General features: G+C 39.3%; 2 protein-coding genes across 3 annotated transcripts; one reads left to right on the top strand and one right to left on the bottom strand.

The window, feature by feature from the left end:
- Positions 1-396: 396 nt before the first annotated feature.
- On the bottom strand, positions 397-9,088 carry LOC147202287 (dynein regulatory complex subunit 11). The gene is made up of 20 exons (XM_086115728.1): positions 9,061-9,088; positions 7,723-7,789; positions 6,479-6,806; positions 6,278-6,397; positions 5,610-5,789; positions 5,443-5,514; positions 5,075-5,280; positions 4,914-4,998; positions 4,751-4,849; positions 4,600-4,675; positions 4,396-4,502; positions 4,203-4,280; positions 4,038-4,099; positions 2,924-3,006; positions 2,250-2,357; positions 1,982-2,181; positions 1,229-1,315; positions 974-1,151; positions 642-880; positions 397-544 (listed from the first exon to the last, which is right to left on the bottom strand). The coding sequence occupies exons 2-20, from the start codon at positions 7,731-7,733 to the stop codon at positions 428-430; spliced, it is 2,436 nt and encodes an 811-aa protein (XP_085971854.1). The 5' UTR covers positions 7,734-7,789; positions 9,061-9,088; the 3' UTR covers positions 397-427.
- Positions 9,089-10,146: 1,058 nt separating this feature from the next.
- alkal1 (ALK and LTK ligand 1) lies at positions 10,147-20,698 on the top strand. 2 transcript variants are annotated; one of them, XM_086115811.1, is made up of 6 exons: positions 10,147-10,848; positions 11,047-11,319; positions 15,961-16,014; positions 16,607-16,687; positions 18,212-18,285; positions 20,204-20,698. In XM_086115811.1, the coding sequence occupies exons 2-5, from the start codon at positions 11,049-11,051 to the stop codon at positions 18,274-18,276; spliced, it is 471 nt and encodes a 156-aa protein (XP_085971937.1). In that variant the 5' UTR covers positions 10,147-10,848; positions 11,047-11,048; the 3' UTR covers positions 18,277-18,285; positions 20,204-20,698. The 2 variants fall into 2 exon arrangements, with proteins under 2 accessions (XP_085971937.1, XP_085971936.1); XM_086115810.1 differs by having other exon boundaries at positions 16,604-16,687.
- The last annotated feature ends 1,173 nt before the right edge of the window (positions 20,699-21,871 follow it).

Here is a 21,871-nt window from a genome sequence, read left to right as displayed (position 1 = left end):
TACTTAAAAACCTAACCGTTCATTTAACCTCGCTAAACACTATGTCGTTTGTTCTCAGGCAGCCCACAGTCTGTCAAAAAAAAATCATGAATCTCAACTATATTAGTGGTGATAACAAGTATCGTCGCTATTTATGCTTAACTTTTGGGAAATTTATCAATGCAATGCATTGATCTAAACGCAACCAAAAAAAAGCGTTCACGCTGCAGCTACAAGAGCTCTGCCGCCCTCTTGGGGCACAAGATGTAAACTGCATCTTTCAGGAAACAAACTAACACAACATGACTGTTGTGGCCAAACCTGGAAACATTCAACGGGGTACACCCTGAGCTGGCTGCTAGCCAATCACCAAGTTTATTTAATGTAAAATAGTACATTTATAATCAGAGTTTACACATGTTTGAATACATTTTTTTTCCAATGCACATTATTTCTTTCCTTTCTTCGCGGGACCTTTCGCCTTAGCTTGCGCCTGCAGTTTCTCTTCCCTTTCTGCAGCAGCCTTAATCCGCTTCTTTCCCAGGGGAGTCTTTGCATACCATTTCTGGACACACATACACACACGCACATACAACACAAAAGAAGTTGCTTTATATTTTACCAAATGTCACAATGAGCATTAAACAGAACCAAACAAGTACTTTTAACGCCTCTTCCTCCTCCTGAAACACGGGGCTGAACTTGGCTAATGGAGCCACAAACTCAATAGCAGTCAAAGGCCTCTTTTCTTGTAGAAGGATTCGTCTCTTGGTAATAACTTGCTGGATTGCCTGGATCATGTGACCTGGGGTGTAGCCATCTGAAATTTTGGTCAAAGAGCTGAGGTCCAACGCTGAAGTTATCTTGCCTCCATGTTTTTCGATCAGGTGCTTCCACAAAACTGAAATCATTTCATGTTAATACAAACATTGGAAATGAAGATTGATACACTTTGCTCAATTTTTAGCATTAGGTACTGTATGTCGTTTCCTACCATATCTGGATCCATAGTCGGGCCTTGGAATGAGGATGACTTTCGTGTACATCTTACACATTGACTTGATATCCGTATTAATGGGGTCTCTACATGTTCCGATGATGAGAACGCGATCCTCTTCTTTGATCAGCTTGAGTGATTTGGGCAAATCTTTCTTCAAGCGTTTAGGTTCTAACTGGACATGTGTGGAGCGTTTTTAGTTTGAAATGCAAGACAAATTAATTACTATGCGCTACTATTCATCAGACATACCGCTCTTTCTTCCTTGGGAACTTTCTTGTAGAACATTTTCTCTGCGCCACCGATCCATATCACTGAAGGCTGCATCAATCTCGCGACCTGTGTGGAAATGATCATGTTAGGAATTGCTTTATTGTCACAACATAAAAAAGACCTTTTAAAATAATGTTTGTCTTTAGATATTATGTGTGAGCTGTGTCAGATAAACTCCAGGACTGGTGTCACAAAAGATATACGTCAAATCCAAAATTGCATACCAACAGCTTTTATCTTCTAAGTCACAAGTGTCAAAACTCAAGGTCCAGGGGCCAGATCTGGCCCGCCACATCATTTTATATGGCCCGCGAAAGCAGCTCAAACATGTCAATTTCCATGATCCTTTCTAAAATGTCTACCAAAATTTGAAATTCTCACATGCAATAAGTAAGAGATATATTCTAAGCATTTTCTTTTTACCAAACCCCTCATGATAATAACTTAAACAATAGTTGAATCAACAGTTTTTCTTGACTTCTTTATGTGGTTTCAGTCATAACGGCTCTCCAAGTGAAATGTTAACTAAAATGTGGCCCGCACCAAAAATGAGTTTGACACCCCTGTTCTAAGTTGTACTGTATAGATAAATTTTAAAAATCTATTTAATACAGTACAAGTATTTATACTGCGTTACTTCCCACCACGGATAAGTTATATTGATATGTGGGTATCGATTTTAAAAAAAAAACAGAAATCTGGAATCAACTCAAGTTTGTTTCTGTGCGTTACCTTCAAGACCAAATGGAGCATCATAGTGAGGCCACTTTTGCCTGGATACTTTCCAGCAATGTTGAGAGGAGAAAGGTCAAACAGGGTGGCGCCAGTCTCATGGCAGATTGCGTGGACCAACATCTTCTTACCAACCCCTGCTGGCCCAACTAGTAGAATGGCCTTTGTAAGGGGAGCTTTCTCGTGAACCACATGAGAGCCTGTAAAACACTCACACAACTTCATGGGCACCCTTAACAATTTCTTATTGTACGTGTCAATCATATACCTAAAGGTAGAATTCCATAGAGAGAGATGAGTTGCCGCACATCTGCCAACGAAGGCATGGGTTCAATGCCATTCTGTCTCAGTGTGGTTCCAAGATAGTTGAAGTCACCTTCGAAACAAAGGGAAATGGCTCGCTAAGTAACTAAAGAGTGAAGTGTGCTGATTATGACATAATATCAGAAATTGGTCGGCATGATCTTGGCGTTATTAAGTTTCACACCAGAAGAGGGCAGCACATTGCTGTTAAAAAAAACAATCATGAGTCGCGTTAGGCACACATGCACGGGCCACTACAAGACCTATGAGATAAAAAATTATGTATTTATTCATGGTGAGTTTTGGTGAACACTGTCATAAGTTTGTCAATGGGAAAGTATGTCTGAATTTCTAATATTTTGCCCTTCACCTGTAGCTAAACAAGTGGACTACATTCTTACAGATACCCCTCTATACAGTGAAGTGCAAACACTACACTGCAAAGTACAAGCGCATAGATTTTAATCCATAAGGTTGCACCAGTATACTTGATGTTACATCATTGTGGCGGGGTGGGGTTAATTTTCACGGTAAAAACACTTTTTACATTGGAAAGATGCTTTATAGATAAAGTTTGGTTGATTTATGAAAGATACTTTGCCAGTTTGGGACAAATTTGAAGGGAATACTACGACTTACCCAGGTAGTCCTGCATTTGCACACGACTTGCCTGCCTCAACAAACCCTCCTCCACCATCTCCTGACAGAGAGACTCAAGAGTCCTAGAAGGCATGAACCACCTATTAATGTGACCTATTATAATAATAATAATAATAATACATTTTATTTATAAGCGCCTTTCAAGACACCCAAGGACACTTTACAATAACAAAAAACACAAAACAATACGGGTTTATATAAATGCATTGTCTTATAAAGGGAATGTGGTTATGTTTAGAATTCACCAATCACATTCAAACTGTTAAACGAGAGTCAGCACACATCTTACATCATTTGATGTGCCCTCATTTAGTCACTGAGACATTTCAGGTGTTTTCGTAGGCTTTTGATTTTTATATTTTGCTTTCTAGTAGAGGCCTGAAGGTTTTATGTTAACACTGAGTGCTATTTGGAACTGTTCATAATTCCCTCCAACTTGATTGAGGTGCCAGTTTTATGTGCTTTTGGGAGATTTTGTTGATTTCAAGTAAAACCAAGGTTGAACATATTGGCCGTAATTTCAAGTAAAACCAAGGTTGAACATATTGGCCGTAATTTCAAATGGTATGTTTGTCGCAAGCACAACACTGCTCATGACAAAAAAGAACAGGATTTGAAATTACGAACAGTCCAAAACAGCAGCCGGTGTGAGCACAAAAAATTCAGGCTTCTGCTAGCAAGAAAAAATAAAATCAGGAAAAGCCTACGAGAACAGCTGAAATTTAGTTTGGGTTATTAATTAACACACTTTGAACGGCGGCAGGCACGTGCTGACTCTCGGTTTGAATGTGGTTGTTAATTTCGACTACATCCCATTATTGTGAGAGGGTGTGAAAAGTTGTGCAGCTACGTTATCTCAGTTGTTTATTTTTACTTCACTTGTTGAAAAGATTTTTTTTAATCAATTGACTTGTACGGGTTCTCGATCACATTAATCGTGTAAAAGGCTTTGAAATGATTTATCTTGGTCTAATTTATTTTTTTTAATCTCACAAAAATCTGACATTTGAACAGCGGTGTGTAGGCTTTTTATATTCACAGTGTGTTCCACTACTTGACTTCTACGCCAAAAAACATTGTAAGTGCGTCTCACCTATCAGCTGTCAAATCTTTCTCCCCCTTTTTCTTCTTCTTATCGCCCTTGCCTGCTTTTTTCTGCATATACAGTGACACAGTTGGCAGTATTCCAAGCAGAGCGGCCAAGTATGACATAAGATGACGCATGGATTTCTGTCTTTACTGAATACTGTATAGATACCTTGGCATAAACTTTGGCTGGGGTTTTTTCAACTGCAAGCCTCCAGTCTGCCAGTTCCTGTCTCATCTGCTCGTCCACCTGAGGAAGGCACAACAGTGTTGATGTTGGCATACTTCTCCAGTGATTGTGAAAGTGAGCAAATGTAATCATTGTTATTATTTAGCCCATGTTTTGCACAGTCCGAAATATTCACCTTCACCCGAATCTCAGACTCAATGTCCACCCTCTTCTCCTCCTTGATCAACTCCACTTCATGCCGCTGGTTGAAATTTCGAGACTCTGTGCGGGTTTCCCAGAAATCTGTGGGGACATTCACATTTTTCGGGGGGGAATAAGTGATTAATTCGCCTTTTCCAAATAAAGCTGAATGACTGCAAAGCAGCTCAAGTTGAGTTACCAACAAAGGTTTTGTTGCACGTTTCCAAGTCTGCCAAAAAAGCTGACGGTAACATCACCAAGCCCTCTTCTTCTTCCTGTTGTTCGGGATGGATTTATTTTGAGTTTCATCTATTTGAATTGAGACTATTATGAACGAAGGCAGCCATTACCCCATCCTTCCCCTTAGACTTTTTTGCGTCTTTTTTCTCCTCTTCCTTTCCTTTTTTATTTTTGCCATCATCTTCCAATGCCGCCATTTCTTTCAATAACTATGAAAAAAAGCCAGTTAACATCATGCGTGCAAATCTTGTTTTGACTGAAATTGTGTCTTACTTCCTCATAATCCTTTTCAACAAAAAGGATAGCCGAGCCTCCCTCATCATCATCTGGGAAGTCTGGGAATACCCCTGTTAGATTACTGAAAAAAGAAAGAAAACGACTACCTTGAACAAGTTCCTCAACTATTTAAACACAAATCTTTGTTTCCAACTAACCGGCATTCAAGAAACCACTGCCTGATTTGTTCTTTCATGTTATTGGCTATGTCTTGACCCTCCACCTCGAGCAGGTGGTTTGCGATTTCCGTCACAGCTTTTTGGTAGTCATCCTCATGTTCCCTCTGCTTGTTTCGTATGGCCGTTTCGTTGGCGTCGGCAGTGATGATGGCCTCACATGGTGCCTGATATTTTGGATGCGGACTCTGACACAGAAATGGGTACACAATGAAATAACAGACAGTTCTGAGAAAGCAGTTTGGCTGACCCCACAGAATAGGAAAGGCAAAACTTGCTGATCTTCTGACTGAAAAGCACATTTAGATCTGCAACATGGGCATCAGGATGGCCTACAGCATTTTGCTTACCATTCCCAGGAAAGTCATATCTTCAATGCGAACTGCCTTTGCCTTCTTCCTCTCTACATAGCCCCTCCAAAACTGCAAATTGAAATGAACACAATCTTCCAGCAAAAAGTCTGTGAAACCACAATTTTTATTTTTTTTTTAAATAAAAAATATTGACAACAAAGAACCTTCTGGATGCGGACTGCAGCTCGGTCCATGTCGCTGGGTTTTGGCTCCTCAGCCATGGGTATCTTGCTCAATCTCCTGCTAGCTTCATTCAAGGCTGCCCTTAGGCGTCCTTGGCGTGCCCTCTCTGCAACTTGAATGATTCGGATGGCCTCGTCTTGACTCATGCTCTTTGTCACACGCTAACGTACGAGTGGAAAAAGACATAAATGATAAACTTACTTTCACTTGAAACATCATTCGGTACACTTGTGCAATCTACTATTCAACTGAGTCCAGCACAATTTTGGAGACAATATAATGAAGTTTTGAATCATTATAGATCGGGGGGGTGGGGGGGGGTCCAGACCAATAACAGTATTCTTAGTATTCATTGAATACTCACGATACCAAGTACCAATACCTGTTGTGATGTCAAAATTAAATTTTGCATGTTGACAAAAAATTGTGAAAAAAGACCATTCTTTCTGATGCAGATTTTGACTTGCCGATGTGTCAAATTGCCGCAGCATAGTGCCAACTCCTATCGAAGAGGATTTTTTTTTTTTTGTCTTTAGTATCGATGGCTGGTATCGGCAGCCTCCAGGAGGACCCGATACCTTAAAATAAGGTTGGTTTGGATACCTGGTACCGGTACTCGCCCATTCCTAATGGAGGATGTCTCACTGACCTTTTGCACTCCTGTAGACTCCATCGTTTGCAGGATATTTTTGAGCATCGTCGTTCGCTCTCGGTTGTCTTTGCTGCGTTCACTCAAAAAATAGTGAGGGATGGCAATCTCAAGGTCAGCCTGGTGAGATAATGTTCATTGGTGGCAGCAGTCAAATCAATTGGATTTTCATTCAATCTAGCAGTCAGCAATCAAACTTACAGGTGTGAGTTTTAAGTCATGTAGGACATCATCCATGTAGTGGTACACGCAGAGCTCTTTATCCACCATTTCATTCTTCAGCTCTAAGATTCGACCCATCACACCTTCAAGGGTATGCAGAACAAGCCGTCGCTTCTGCGGATGCACAACCTGGTCGTAGACCTTCTCTAGTTGTCTGAAGACCTGCAAATAGCGCACGTACAGAATGGCCACTCTCTGGAAGAACGCCGCAGGGTCCATTTCTGGCAGAATTGGCTGTTCAGGAAGCTCCTCGACTAACAGACGGCTCAACTCCACCTGGGCCTCTGCCCACAGCTCGTTGTATGTCCTAGGATGGAAAGTCAGCCAGTGGTGAGTAAAATACTTCCAAAGCCAAGGCAATGGGTTCACCGTTGGAAATACTATATTGTGTTTTGACAAAATCACCAGCACCACACATTTTAAGTGTGCCCTACTGCCCAGTACATCCTTTTTATTTATTTTTGTATTTATTAGTATGATTCAGAATCAGCCAATGTGAGGAGTGAATGAAAATATTACTCTCCTGCAACTTTTTTTCCAGGTAGTTTTTTTTTAATGATTTCAGGTTATGTTGTCATCATGGCTAGAAGAAAGACATGATAGAAATCACAAAAAGAATAAAGAAAGGTCGAAAGCTGTTTTACACAGTGGGTGTAAAACTGGTAGCGCTTTGCGCTAATCAGTAGCCAAGAATTAGCTCTCAGTTTCAGAAAAGGTTTCTGACCATTTCTCTATTGCTACTCAAAGAGAATCACTGCGTACAGTTCACTTGTATTCCTATTTGGTTTTTAGATTCAATATATCTAGATGAATCTTGTTGGTTTTAAGCATATGAATTTCTCCATTGCGAGACTAATAAAGGTTTTCTTATCTTATATATTTATGTACAGATGTTATGTGCTAACATTTTAATTGAATATTGTTAAGCACAAACTTTTTCATTCTCCAATACTTAATTAAGTGAGTTATTAATGTTCAAACTGCTTATAATAATAGTGTCTGGCAATAATCTTGAAAAAAAATTGGTGATGAAATCTGTCTTGTAATTTAATGAACATTTCGGCCAACTATGCTGCTGTATTTTAATGTTGGTCGTTAAGGCTAAATGATTTATTTTTTTTAGATGGAACTTAGCGTAAAAAATTTGAGGACCACTATCTTACAGTATTGGCTTGAAATGACTAATATGTCAGCCCATCTAATGTGACTGCTGGGAACTTTACCTTTGTGACATTTCTTTTCTGGAACAGAGGTGGGATAACTCTTAGTCAAGTCTCCTGTGGGCGGGAGCTGCAAAAAGGCAATTAAAAACTGTGATCACAGGAAGAATACAACAACATTTAATTGTTCCCCAGAGGGGCAATTCGATTTACACTCTTTTTTAGATATATGAATAATATATAACAATAGATATGACGATATAGCCTATTATGATTCTACATTAACACAGGCTACATTTTCATGTAGGCAGTAGGCAGCTGCGTCACACTCATTTATAGTGCAGGATACATTCAAGTTATGGTTTTCCTCAGAGGGCCGTGACTCAAACCATATAAATGTATAACCGCACCATCACATTATTACAAATACACAACAGAATGATGGATAATTGATATTGAAATCCAAAGTCAAAGAAATTACTTTGTTCAACTATTTTTCATTTTAAATCTGTGTTTGGTATATCCATCCATCCATCCATTTTCTAATCCGCTTAATCCTCACAAGGGTCGCGGAGGGTGCTGGAGCCTATCCCAGCCGTCTTGTATATATATTTTTTAAAAACCATACGCTAAAATTTTGGGAGACTAACAAAAGGACGTAGACACATGATTTGATTTAGCAGGCCACATGTGGCCCCTTTTCTGGCCGTGGGCCTTGAGTTTGACCCGTGCGCAGAAGAACATGATGGGTCCATCCAAAACAGGTTAGGGCGATTCAGTGCCATGCTCAAGAGCATTTTCGCAGTACTCCCTTGCCCTTAGACTTGCAAGCCAAGTAATTTACACTTTAGCCTTTCCAAATTGAGAGCATATCACCGTAGCCAGATCTACAAAATGTATCTCAGTATATACAAAAAAAGAACAGAAAACATCTTTCATGATTTACTCTCAATGCAACCTCACCTCTATGTTTTGCACTGTAGTGAATCAAACGCTCGCCCCATAATCAATATCTTATGTCATATATTTATTTCGCCATGTTTTTGACTTGAGAAGCAGCAGTTGTGCGGCAAAGAGGCTCATTAATTTTGACGCCTTCTCCCCCTCCCCCCACGCCTTCGATTAAGTCGAATTGTTATCATGACGTAACCACAATGAGCTTAAATTTTACGGCGTAAACAGCTAATGACGTAAGTTTTATACAATTTACACCGTGAGTGCTGCTAAATGACACCAAATTTCGAAGGCCAGTTTCTTCAAAGTAAACACCCGCAATTGATGCTTAATTTATTAATCAAAGTGAAAGGTGAAAATGACGAGAAGAGTCATTTCAACCTTGGGCCATACAAGGAACCAATCATTATAACGTTGCTTTGTAACGTCAATATTTGGAACCCCTACCTCGATCTGAAGTTGTCATGGAAACGGCCAACAACCTGACTTCATCTGGTAGGTTTTGCAACTAGCATAAATATGTCACACTGCCATCTACTGACCTGGAGTGTAACGTAGTACAATCGTTCCTCTGACGAAAAGCATTCAATCAACGTTTAGAATGCTAATCCATGATAATGCATCGTGATCACATTGTAAAATGTACTTAAGTAAATCCTTCCAAAAACGAAGTAGCAAATTTAAATAAAATTTTGGTTGATTGAGGAGCAAATTTTAAATAAAAATTGGATTGATTGATTGATGAATTGATGATCGATTGATTGACTGATTGATCGAACAATATATAAATAAATAAATAATTTGATCCAAGACATAAAAATAAAAAACTGAAATCGATATACATACATAGGCTTCCCATTAACACGTACCACACATGTACATGCAGGCATTTACATTCATATGCCTACAGTGTCATTTAACCCGTGTAACATTTGTACATACTTTCGCTCCACTCAAGCCAACACGTGGAAAAGTACTAACATTTCTGAAGTTTCTCCTGTTTACACGTGATATATTTTAGTACTATTTCGAAACCTCCTTTTGAACACAGTGATTCACACATTTTCAACTCTTTCGTAATTATTCTACAAATCAACACCTGTAACCGAAACACATATTTGCCCCACGGGAATAAATACATTTTCTGAATCTGAATATTTGCTTAATATTAGTTTGTGTCTTTGATTTAAAAAAACAAACGAACAATAACAACCCTCAAACCAACAACCCTCTCTGATTTAGAGCAGCGTCTGGTGACTACGTTGAAGTAGAACTATGTAAGTAAATGTATTGTTTTATTTTACAAGCAACAACATTGTATAATTAACCAACGGATCAGTTTGAAATCCAACAGGCTATAGTACATTTTGCTCTGAAATAATGAAAAGTATGTTTAAAAAAAATCAACCTCCCCCAAATGTTCGAATTTGTGATTCTGACTATTCATTCCGACACTATGCAGCAGATCGCTCGTTCGCACCTTTATCCTTAAATTGTGTGGCGCTAGTGTAACGCGAGTAAGCAACAGGTGAGACGGCAACTTTCCGCAGACAGTACAATTAGGAAGTGAAAAAAAAAGCGAGGAAGACGCTTTCCTCATTCACATCAAGTTTGGATTTACAGTAGAACGCGGGTTAAAAGAGAAAGGCATGGACACATCACGGACTTAATGCAGTGGTTCCAATGTATTTCTTGAAAACGATACATCAGAAACACGTAGCTGCTATGCCGTCGGGAGAAAGGCACGGGTGTGCAAACATCCTCCACGTTGACAGGTCAGTGAAGCATTACGCGTACTGCTCTCAGGACGTAACTTATCCAACTTTCTTCCTTGGGGGGGAGAAAAAAACAACAACTTGTGTTTGCGGGTATGGCACCGCTTTGCTTATTTTCTCGAGTTAAAATAATAGTGGAGTGGTGTTGTAAAGTGTTCATGCGCGGAGATGCTCTTAAAATTGTTGAGCGTGAGTTTTTGGAGTTCTGATGTACGCAAAGGAGGGGCGCAGCGTGCCAAAGTGAGCCAACGCCGCGGGATGAAACGGCACCAAAGATGTCAACCTTGCTTTGCCACCCACACGAAATCGATTGTATTACCCCCAAGAAGCCGGCTGCTCCACATATAAATAGAGACGGGAGAATATTGCTCCAAAGACGGTGTTGAACAAGGAGAGCTCGCTGCGACCAGGACCAAGATTTAAACCATTTGAGGAAGTCAACTGTGTCCACTCGACACTAGTAAGTCTGCAGTGACACTTGTTTCACTTTACCACATCCTACACTAACAAACATGCACTTTTTGCACTGAATTGACTTATTTTCAATAAGTCAACATTATCTGGATTCAATCATTATGGTGATGATACACATTGGTCTGTTTGCGTTTGAGATTCAATGTAGTGATGACTTGTTTCTGTTGATTTGTTTGCACCCCAGTCATGCAGGTGGAGAGGAAATGGCACATACTTCTGACTTTCGTCCTTCTGCTCATCACCTCCGGCCAATGTGTGGACAACAAGGAGGTCAAGCAGAAGGCGAGAGGAACCCTGTTGGATTTAATCGTACAGGTGATCAAAGACAGCCAGCAATGGGACAAACATATTTCCAGACGCTGCAGTGGGGGACTCTTCACGTCTCTTCAAGACCCGAAGTTGTCCTCCCGTGAAAAGCCTATGTACATTCCTCGGCTGGATAACGGTAAACTCATAGGTAAGCTGATAAGATTTATTTTTAGCATGTGATGATCAAAGCATAATCCGTCATTTTAGAGTGGGAGACAGCTGTCATTGTCGGCGTCTGAACTGTCCAACTTAGTTTCAAAAGCCTGAGTTAGTCTGGCTGCGTTGGAAGCTTGTAGTACACGGATGATGACATCCCTTTTGCGTATATGGTACACTACAGTGTTTTCTTTGCCTGGAGTAAACCAAATTATCATAATTATCAATTTAAGCGATGTAAGAATGGATATGTTGCACCTGAAGGCAAACGGATGTTTTCGTTTGCGATATTCCCAAATTTGAGTGGAAAATTTCTGCCTCATTCCAGCTGTGCTTTAGTGATAGATGGAGAGAGCAAAGATAGAAAGCATAAATTCACCAAGGAGAAGCGTCACTGTTCCAAACGTGAATGACTCACTCACTGATTCATTGAGGAACCCTTAAGCATGAATGGCTGCCGTTGCTGTGTTTACACTGGATTATATTCAATAATGACAACAACAAAAAATGGAAGCGGAGATTTGACTTTCCCCAAAAAATTGTTAAAAAGTAGAATGATGAAAAGTCTCCCTTGAAATCCATGAAACAACACCCTCAAAAAATAATGATTTTATAGTGTTCTTTTACAGCTTTGAAACATACCTGTACATTTTTCATCCATCCATTTTCAATAGTATTTGTCTAGATTAAGGGTCATGAATAAAATGAAGTCTATCTCACGCTTTGGGTTACAGGTGGCGTTCCACCCTGGATGCCAGCTAATCACAGGGCACATGTAGAAACAAATATTTACTCTCACATTCACACCGGTAGACAATTTAGAGTCTCGAATGAACCTAACACACATGATAGAAACCCGCACGAGCTGAGCTGAGATTCGAAACCCAAACCAACTGTGAGGCAGAGATGCTACAACGACTGTGAGTATTTCACTCGCTTTCTAAGTCAGTAATCATAGAGAAAAATGGAGATGCCATGCTAAATGCTAAGCTAACCAAATTTTATCATGAAACACAGGGATTTATGCGTGTTTGGGTGATCCTGTACACTTTTCACAAAAGTCACGTTACAGCAAAGCGAATGAACTTTTGAACAGCAAATTACCAAGCAATTTCATTCGTGTCTGGAGAGAATGTTATACAAAATAATACTACACACGTCGCGAAACAGGGCGTCCCTTCCCACGTCGTCTTTTACAGTTCGGCACGTGACGGCCGTTGTTCACACCGACAAAGCGAATTTTGGTACCCGTATGTCTCTGATATCAGAAGTGTGAATGAATTTTGAGAATTTGAATGAATTTTTTGAGATCTGCATAAATACATTCTCAAAAGGAGATCTCGAATCATATTTATTTTCAGGGTTTTTTTTAAAGAATTTGTGTCTTAAGCATTTTTAGATGGCCCTTATTTAGGTTGACATCAACATTTTCCAAAATGATTTATAATCTTAACTAGCAGCATACTTGATGTATTTCTCATTCAATACTGGTCTGTTTATTTTTTCTTCAAAATAAAGTGAGAAAAAGTAAGCAGTCAGAGTGTGAGCAGTCAGTAGATTTTTTTTTTAATAGAATAGCTGAAAATATCCATATCGTGTTAAATCGTCGTGAAATGGTGTACATCGTGATTGAAGAATTTTCTTTTCAATATATTACCCAACTCTACAATAAATCAAATATCATACACATCCCTAGTCTCCTTTTTGTTTTGAGTTGTATGTGGTTGCCTTTTAGTTTGTTTGTTTTAATATAGATCTAATGGGAAACTTTGATACTGGTATTCATGTCCTTACTTTCATATCTGGACATTTGAGGAGTTAATCTTCTCTCATATAATGAAACATGAATTAAACATCAATTCAGAGTCCCTCGACGGAGTTCCTCATTGGTAAAATATGTGCAGTAGGACTTAATTAAATGGAAATAATGCACTTTGCCTGCTGTTGAGATTCCCTCCAATATGCCAGTGAGTGTGCTCGTGTTGGAGAGGTGTTGCTCAGGCATACGGCTCAGTCTCACATCAGCCCGTGCAATTGGAAAAGCACCTTTTTCAGACCAGTGGGTTGATGGAATTTATCTTTTGAGGATACAAAATAAAGCATACCAGCAAATGATGCGTGTGACGCTACCAAAGTGCGGCGGTCACGCAATGATAGATGTTTTGAACGCAACGAGAGAGCGAGGAGAAATCTCACAGTAATGTGACCGATTAGATGAAGTTGTGTTGCTTTTAGGATCTATCAAGGATTTGTTGTAGTATGTGGCTAGTATGTCACAGGGGCAGCAGTTTAAGCAGGGAAGCCCAGACTCCCCTCTCTGCAGCCACTTTGTCAGTCTAGCTCGTCTAAGGCAGTGCTAGGCAAACTACGGCCCGCGGGCCGAATCCGGCCCGTTGGTCTTTTTAATCCGGCCCGCCGAAGGTTGGTCCACAATTAAGGTTCGATGTGAATGATTGCATTCATTTCAATTGGACTTGTAATGACAGGCATTTCACCGCCAGGTGGCGCATTGACTTGAATTTGCAGAACACGGGGGGGGGCGGGGCAATCTTTTCGACCACCTAGTACCTTTGTATCGCTCTACTTCTACTGGTCTGATCACAACCCATCTGCAGCGATGCACAGGCTAAAATAGGTCATCAACAACACTTTTGTCATTTAAAAAAAGTATATTAATACCGTACTTTCATGCTTTTGTTCTGTTGATGTTTGATATGGACTGTCAACAAATGCAGTTTTTTTTTTAATGTACCATAGCTCGTGCTGACCTGGCCCTTCTTTCAAATTTTAAAAGTCAATGCAGCCCCCGAGCCAAAAAGTTTGCCCACCCCTGGTCTAAGGGGACCTTGAGGCATTCCTAGGTCAGTCTGGATGCATAGTCTCTCCAGCCTGGCCTGGCTCATTCGCCACCTGCTAGGACCTGCCCGTAATGACTCACCAGCGAGGTGTCAAGGAGGCATCTTGATCAGAAGCCCAAACCACCGCATCTGGCCCCTTTCTCAATGCAGGGGAGCAGCGGCTCTGTTCCGAGCCCCTCCCTGAGTGTCTCTGAGAGAGAACCCAGACACCCTGGGAGCATAGGTAAGGGTAGGAATGGAGATAGACCAGTACATCGAAAGCTTCACCCTTTGGCTCAGCTCCATCTTTACCATGGAAGGCGAATACATTGTCCGCATCACGACAGACATTGCGCCGATCCACCTGTTGAGTTTCCACACCATTCTTCCCTCACTTATTCCAAGAAACTGAAACTCCTCTACATGTGGTAGATTTCACTTAGAACATTGCCTTTACAGTTATTTCATGTTTTTGTGATAGTGACAGATTGACACAGCAGCAGATTATTTCGAGTTACATAATTGTATGGGAAAAACATTTTTTTTTCGAAATGCAAACAAATCAGCCATCAAATTCATATCAAATCAGCCAATCAAATCCAGGATTATGGTCAACATAATCCTGGACCTGATTGGTTTCAACCTTAAAGGTCCAACTGCATGCAAATGTTTTTTTTAACATTATAAGAAGTCTAGAGTTTACCGACATATGAAAAGTATTTGTCCATGGTGACCATAACTATAATCCACTCTCGCGTACGTGTTCCTGAGTCTGTGGCTCATGTACGTTAGACCTCATGCCTACTAGAACAGACTTATTCTGATGAGCATTAAATTCCCCATACGGTAAGCTCTTTAGCCTGTTAGCATGCATTGTGAGCGAGACCTGCTTTTATACAGCAGGTTGTAGTGTTGACTCTTAATGTGATGCTAATTTGAGAATTTCTTTTCCACCAATTTATTTTTTATTAGATCTCCACATTGAGTCATGTAAACATCATTCCGCAATCTTTATGTTGACCTTTCTGTCCTTCTCCTCAAATTTCAAAGCACCCAAGATGAAGCGCTTGCACTCTCCCTGATGAATGTGAGCGACCCTTGGCCAAAATGCAGACACATGATGCAGCTCATGAAATGTTATGGATCACTGTACCCTGAAAAGTCCATGACCAAGTGGGAATTTGACAAGACCGATCAGGCAACGTAAATGTTTGAGTGGCACCCTGAGTGTTTTTAGCCCATTTTTGGCGTGCTGACTTACCTACACCGAGCAATATGTTGCCTTCCAGTGATAGCATCTTAACCCAGGATATGTGGCACATTTTTTAGCAACCGCTTTACACCAACACACTATTATTACGTAGTACAAGTCCTGATTCTTTGTTACATTTAATCATGCATATAGCTCACTTTTTACGTTATCCAGGAGTTGGCTCTTTAAAGTGAACTACTGGAGCCGGCTCCTGACTGGAAGCCGATTTGTTGGTTTCTTTTTTTCTTTAATTTAAGTTGCATGTGATTGGTCAAGACGTGTGGCGGTGTCTTTGTGTCCACATTAAGCAGAAGGGGGAAGGGGGAGAACACAAACCAAAGTGAGGGAGAAACAAGCTCACAAGAGAGCATTGCTATATCGTGAGAGACGACATGCAGTGAAGGCGAATCAAAAAAAATAACATGGACACATTTTAAAGTTGTCTTACCTACCATACTTGCCTGTTATCCCCGATGGTGTGGTTCACCTAACACACATATACTATTTAAAAACGGAACTAACAAATGCTCATTTTCTTTTCCAGAAATTGCTCCTCGAGATCTAAACATGAAACACAAGTTCATTCAACACTTCACAGGTAAGAGAACGAGACAAAAGATTGAAGACTGATTGAAGCTCACTTCTGCCTTTAAAACTAGTGTAAAACAATTTTGTTTGGCACACAGATCAAATGGCACTTGAATGGCCCTTTTCTCACGCAAAAATGGCCTGGAGTATTTAAGATTTGATTTGTATTCCTCTCAGCTAAGATTTGATTTGTATTCCTCTCAGCTAACTTACAATATGATTAAGGCCAAAAACATTTTTTGACCTGCTGAGTGTTTGAGGCTTATAAGGCAGCAATGTAGAGAAACGGCACATGGTTTGAAGCTGAGAGATTTAAGTGAACAACACGAGGTTAAGCTGATTACTTGTCTCAAGACCTGGAAACACTTCATTATTGGTGTGAAAATCCGCAAGCTTAAATGAAATGTGGATTGCCAATTACGATTCGATTCTTCTATTTACCAAATCTATTAGAACCATCAACATGTTGGTTTGCCATTTTTTTTCGATGCAAAAAAGTTGCTCCAGGCCTGATTGTGATTTGTTTAATTTTTGTATTAAGAAGAAATAATGTGGACCAGAGCTTGATTGATTTTGTCTGATGAGACCTTTTCATGAAGCAGGACCAGTCAAGTTTTCATCGGAATGCAGAACACACTTTGACAGACTTTATCACAACACAAGAGATTGCTCAAGACCAGCATGTATGTATTCCATTCTTTTTTTTTCTTTTCACCATCTCAAAAAAAATGTGATGTTGTTTAAGTGAAAAATCGTTTTGTTCTTTTTTACGATAACCACAGGTAACAATCTATAATCACATCTTAATTAATGAACGAAATAATTCCTAATCGTAATATATCATTGATGACGGATACATATTTGTTCCAGCAATTATTGCAATTATTTTTTTGAGCATGGTCAGTTTCCTTGCCATTTGTTGTATTTCAGCGAATATTGCTCTGTAGAAGTCTACTTGGATGTACTTTGACTGAATTTATCATAGCTGACATCCTAATTGTGTTCATTGTGTTCAATTTATACAAATTCAATTATTTGTATTAACTACACCAACTACACTAACAACCTATATTGAACGTTTATGCAACAGGCTATAATTCACCATCAAATGAAGCTGTGAAATTTCCATAACATTAGGTACAGGTACAGTTTTAGATGCGCAATCTCATGATATCAGAGCTACACTGCATTATAGTGAGATCTGTTTTAAAAATATTACTGAACTTTGTTAGCCATATGAGAGGACCAAAGTAAGATTTTTATTATATTGCTGCTAAATATCTTTATTTAGAAGATAATTCAGATTTCTCCCACGGCCGTATTCCCCAGGTTGACTACCACTGCTATCCAAATACCTTAATTGGAATTTGCAGAATTAGTCTTTTTTTTTTTTTTTTTGTCTTAGTTGTTTGCACTTGGAGGTAGGCAGTGACATCTGAAAATAATTGTGGATTTTTTTTTTTAATACATGAAAGCATCATGACAGAGTTGTTGGAACATTAACTGAGAGCAGTTTATAGACTCATGATGTAGGATGGAGGTCAACCCAAGGTCTTTTTTTTTTTTTAATAAAAGGCGCATCATACTTTTCTTCAGCAAATTATTCCTGATCATAAAAATTAAGGACAATTTATGCTCAAAGCGTCATACTTTTACTTGAATGAAACATATGCAAGCCATCTTCCATGTCGGAAGGACTGGAGACCATCCATGAAATTGGCTCGTGCAAAGTACATTTTAAAGGACCTGCAGGAGCATTCCCGCTTGCAAATGATGTAAATTTGGTCACTGTGGAGTGGGGACTTGGAGGCTGCCTTCTACCACCGATGTGGGAGACACACACCGCCAACTCTAAACATAGTTGCGCAGTGGTTCGAGGGTTGCTTTTAAAGATAGATTTAAGACGATAATAATTATAATTGGTCAATTAATAGATTTCACACTCTGTTGTGATTTTTCTGAATGAAAGACGATGACATCCACGGCATATGTCTGCGGAGCTCAGAATCTGTCTATATATATATGTGTATGTGTGTGTGTATATGTGTCAAGTTAAGCTTTATTGCCAAATATGCTCTATGTGCAACATACAGCACAGATGAAATTACTTTCCTCTCTCAACCACAGTGCAAACATGCAGTGCATTGAATGTAGCTGTAAATTTTATGTGCTCTTTATCAATGACGTTTGTACCTTTTCTCTTTCAGATTATAAGAGATGTGCCAGATTGCTGACACGATTAGCAATGAGTCCACTCTGCACGCAATCATAGAGATCTTATGTAAGTTAAAAACAAGTGATAAAAAGATATTTATGTATTTTTCTTCAGGAATGAGGTCAATTAGAAGAGAGTCGCCAAGTGCTACTAACGGCATGTTCATATCTGTATAAATTTGGATCTTAACTTTTTAGGCCCCCCGCCCAAAAAAAACATTTTGTTGTTGCCTTTCCATGTAAGCAGATGAAGAGGTATATACATATTGATTTTAACACCTTAACGCTCTATCTATCTAGCTATATAATTTTTAAATATCCACATTTATATACATTTATACCAGCCTGCATAAGCATATCATGTTGACGGAACTACTGTCTAACTGAGAAGCCATTGTTCCCCATGGCAGTCATGGTTCCATTAAGTAATATTCACACCTGTCCAGAAACAACACACAACACATCCACCACACACACAGTCCAAGTTACAAGCAAGGTTTTGCTGCGCTTAATTTACTAGATTATGCCTTTTTCTTTGCACTAATGTGCATCTGCTGGCTCGTAGCCGATTAGAGTTGACTGTCTCAGATGCACTTTGCGTACTGAGATTGGTGGTTTATTCATTCAAATCCTACCTAAAAAGCTTCATGACACAAATATCTCTTAATTATTCTTGATTCTAAACACTGTTTTTTAGTTAAGTTTTGTTCCCATTTGCTCCATGAATGTTTACCATGCCTCATCAGATGAGGTCTGCCCCGTGGCAATTGCAGTTTATGTGATTGTTTAGGGCCACAACTGCGAGGAATGGCCCCTATAAATTCCTGTGTTGCGATGTTTTGAATAGCGTGGCTCCATTCCCGATCATGACTTTATAAGACTCTTCCAGCGATACCAGGCATACTTTCAGCCTAGCACAAATTCCAAAATGGTCACTTAAAAAAAAAAGGGAATACGTAAGTGTTCTCTGGATTGAAGACCTCTGCCAAGGCTTAAACAGATGACCTTCCATCCATCCGTTTTCTGTCGCACTCGCCCTCATTCAGGTTGTCAAGTGAAGTCTATTCCAACTGACTTTGGGCGAGTGGCGCGATACATCTTGGACTAGTCATCACAGGGCACTGATAGACAACAACCATTCACATTCAATCTACATGTCTGGACTGCTGGCAGGCCAGTCTTGTACTCTTTTACTACAAAGCCATTCTATTGTAACACATGCACAAAACGGCTTGGTATTGTCTTGCTGAAATAACCAGGGGCGTCCATGAAAAAGACGTTGCTTGGATGGGACCATATGTTGCCCCAAAACCTGTCTGTACCTTCATTCATGATAGACATTTTGGATTCAACTCTAATGCTCTCTGAATACATGTGAACACATAGCATATCATGTCAACATTTTACCAGCGCCATTTTACGCTCAGAGCAAAAGTTTGGTCGGAAGACGAATAGTTCAGAATCTGATTGGTACTTTTTTTGAAGCCATGTGTGATGAGAGCGGGTTAGAGTCACATTCACTGCAGTCTGGTCCTCAATCCATCGTGACTCAATTAAGCGAGCTCTGAGGATGCAATTAGGAGCCACTGGTGAGTGATTGCTGCAATAGAGTTCATCTACATAGTACTTCATTTCTTTTTATGTGATTTTTTTGGGAGGAGTAATATTTCTCCTCTGTGGTATTTGGTGGAACTGATGAGGAAATTGACAGGGCTGACACATCTTCAAGTGACTCACATGATGTGGTGGGCACCACATCATGTGAGTCCACTTCCTTCTGTACAAATCTGTCAAAGGTATGTCACACTACAAGGGTTCTTTCAAGTGGTGTGGTTGACTCACGGTTTGTGAATGAGATCAGCAATAAATGTCCAGTAATGACCCTCTTTGCTCAGGCAACATAATCGGAGAAACAAATGATAAAATGTATGAGACTTATGCCTACTCTGAAGTGCTTCAATTCGTTTAATTTTTTTCTCCAACAGGTCCCATCATGATGGAGGAACGTTTCTCTAAGGAAGTGCCTTCAAAAAAAAATAAATATATATATATATATATATATATATATATATGAACACAAACATTGTTGTTTTCAATAATGTTTTATTTTGTTACTCTTGACATAAATGCTCTTGGACAGTTTAGTTATTTTCACATGGATTTATCCTCAGTATTTCATATAGCACATTGACTGTAATGTTAATTGTAATGCGTGGTATTAATGTAATGTTTTACATGTTAGGAAAATGTGTACGGTCCATAATATTTCCACCAGCGTTGGATTGTTTTGCTTTTGATGATGAAGGGAAAGATTTTCCATTCCTGTTTGATTGAAGTCTTCTATTGTTATGAAACCATCAGCCTGCCTTGCATTGGACCATTTGTCGTGGTCTTGTCTTCATCACCTTTTATTTGGCACTTGAGTGATTGCTCACTACGAGAGCACGCAGAATGACAACAGAATTGATGATGGTGCACTATTGAACAATAAAGACTATTGAAGCAGAGCATAAACAGTGCATTGAGATCTTGTTGGTCAAGATTAACATTAGATATAAAGTCTACTACACACCCATGTCCAAATGCCTGTTTTTAATCTAAAAATATACCAAGAAAAATCATCTCTTTCCAACATTAATGTAATCATAGTATGAACAACCCAAATGAATGTTTTTCTAAGTCTTTTTTTTTTTTTGAGTGAATGTAAACAACAGAAATTACGTGGTTGCACAAGTATGTGTGGCGTTTGTGGCTGGCTATGAGTCAACCAATCACAACCATACAACCATTTCAAGTGCTTCTTAACTAATTAATTAATCAGAAGAGGAGTTTGGAGTGATTAACAAAAAAAAACTTTTTGGTCACACTGTCTGTATGCCTAACAGAAAAATATTATTAAAGCATAGAGGGCAGTGAAACGAGGCGGCACGAATGAAGTAAGGCTACATTCAAGTTTTGCTTGCAGCTTCAAGACGGCATACTCCAGCTTTAATTTCTAAAATAAATATTTCAAGTTTGTATGAAAATTTGTTTAGTTTATTAACATTTTATTTATTCAAAATAAATGTACCCGAATGGGAAAAAAAACACATTTAAATTCCCTAATTTTAGGTGTTGGGTGGCGCGGGGGGATTTGCCCACCTTTTATTTATCTTTGGCTATTTTGTGTTGGCGCTCCAGCAGGCTATCTGAAAAAAGTATGATGATAACCATCATACAGAAAATATAACTTATTTTGTGACAGAGGCAAGCGATGTCTGTCCTGGCTGCTGGGTACAATATGGCTAAAGTGACAATAAGTCAACGTCTGTGATTAAAAAAAAAAAAAGACAGTTTGAACAAAAAATAAAGTCAGCAGCTTTATGGGAAGAGACCCGCCTATCAGATACATACAATAATCACCTTTACTCTTTAGGTCTGTCATGTGTCATCACGGTTAATGGTAAGTACAAACAAATGGTGAGCATTTTGCTGTTTTCTTCCACTGGTGCACAGAAACGTTCTTGTTTTTACTGTTGTATGACAGTTAAGAATGTTCCTTAACACATCGCTTATGCAATATATGAAGGTTTTAAGATAGTTTGATTCAGTTTACTGAGTTCCTACCAGGTAAAATATTTTGTTGCATTGTGTTTGATTCTAACACTACTGTG

This window comes from Hippocampus guttulatus, chromosome 7 (genome assembly GCF_054856545.1).
Source record: "Hippocampus guttulatus isolate MCC_2025c chromosome 7, RoL_Hgut_1.0, whole genome shotgun sequence".
In the NCBI taxonomy this organism is placed as follows: Eukaryota; Metazoa; Chordata; class Actinopteri; order Syngnathiformes; family Syngnathidae; genus Hippocampus; species Hippocampus guttulatus.
Note: the sequence above shows the minus strand (reverse complement) of the source record. Positions and strands in the feature narration are given on the sequence as shown.

Excerpts from the sequence above, each read along its gene's own strand:
- LOC147202287 (XM_086115728.1), bottom strand. Across the intron at positions 4,850-4,913 it reads TTGAAAAGGATTATGAGGAA|TTATTGAAAGAAATGGCGGC; the intron begins GTAAGACACAAT and ends TTTTTTTCATAG. Across the intron at positions 4,100-4,202 it reads CAGCCAAAGTTTATGCCAAG|AAAAAAGCAGGCAAGGGCGA; the intron begins GTATCTATACAG and ends CTGTATATGCAG.
- alkal1 (XM_086115810.1), top strand. The coding sequence starts at position 11,049 with ATGCAGGTGGAGAGGAAATGGCACATACTTCTGACTTTCGTCCTTCTG. Across the intron at positions 11,320-15,960 it reads GGATAACGGTAAACTCATAG|AAATTGCTCCTCGAGATCTA; the intron begins GTAAGCTGATAA and ends TTTCTTTTCCAG. Across the intron at positions 16,015-16,603 it reads GTTCATTCAACACTTCACAG|CAGGACCAGTCAAGTTTTCA; the intron begins GTAAGAGAACGA and ends CTTTTCATGAAG.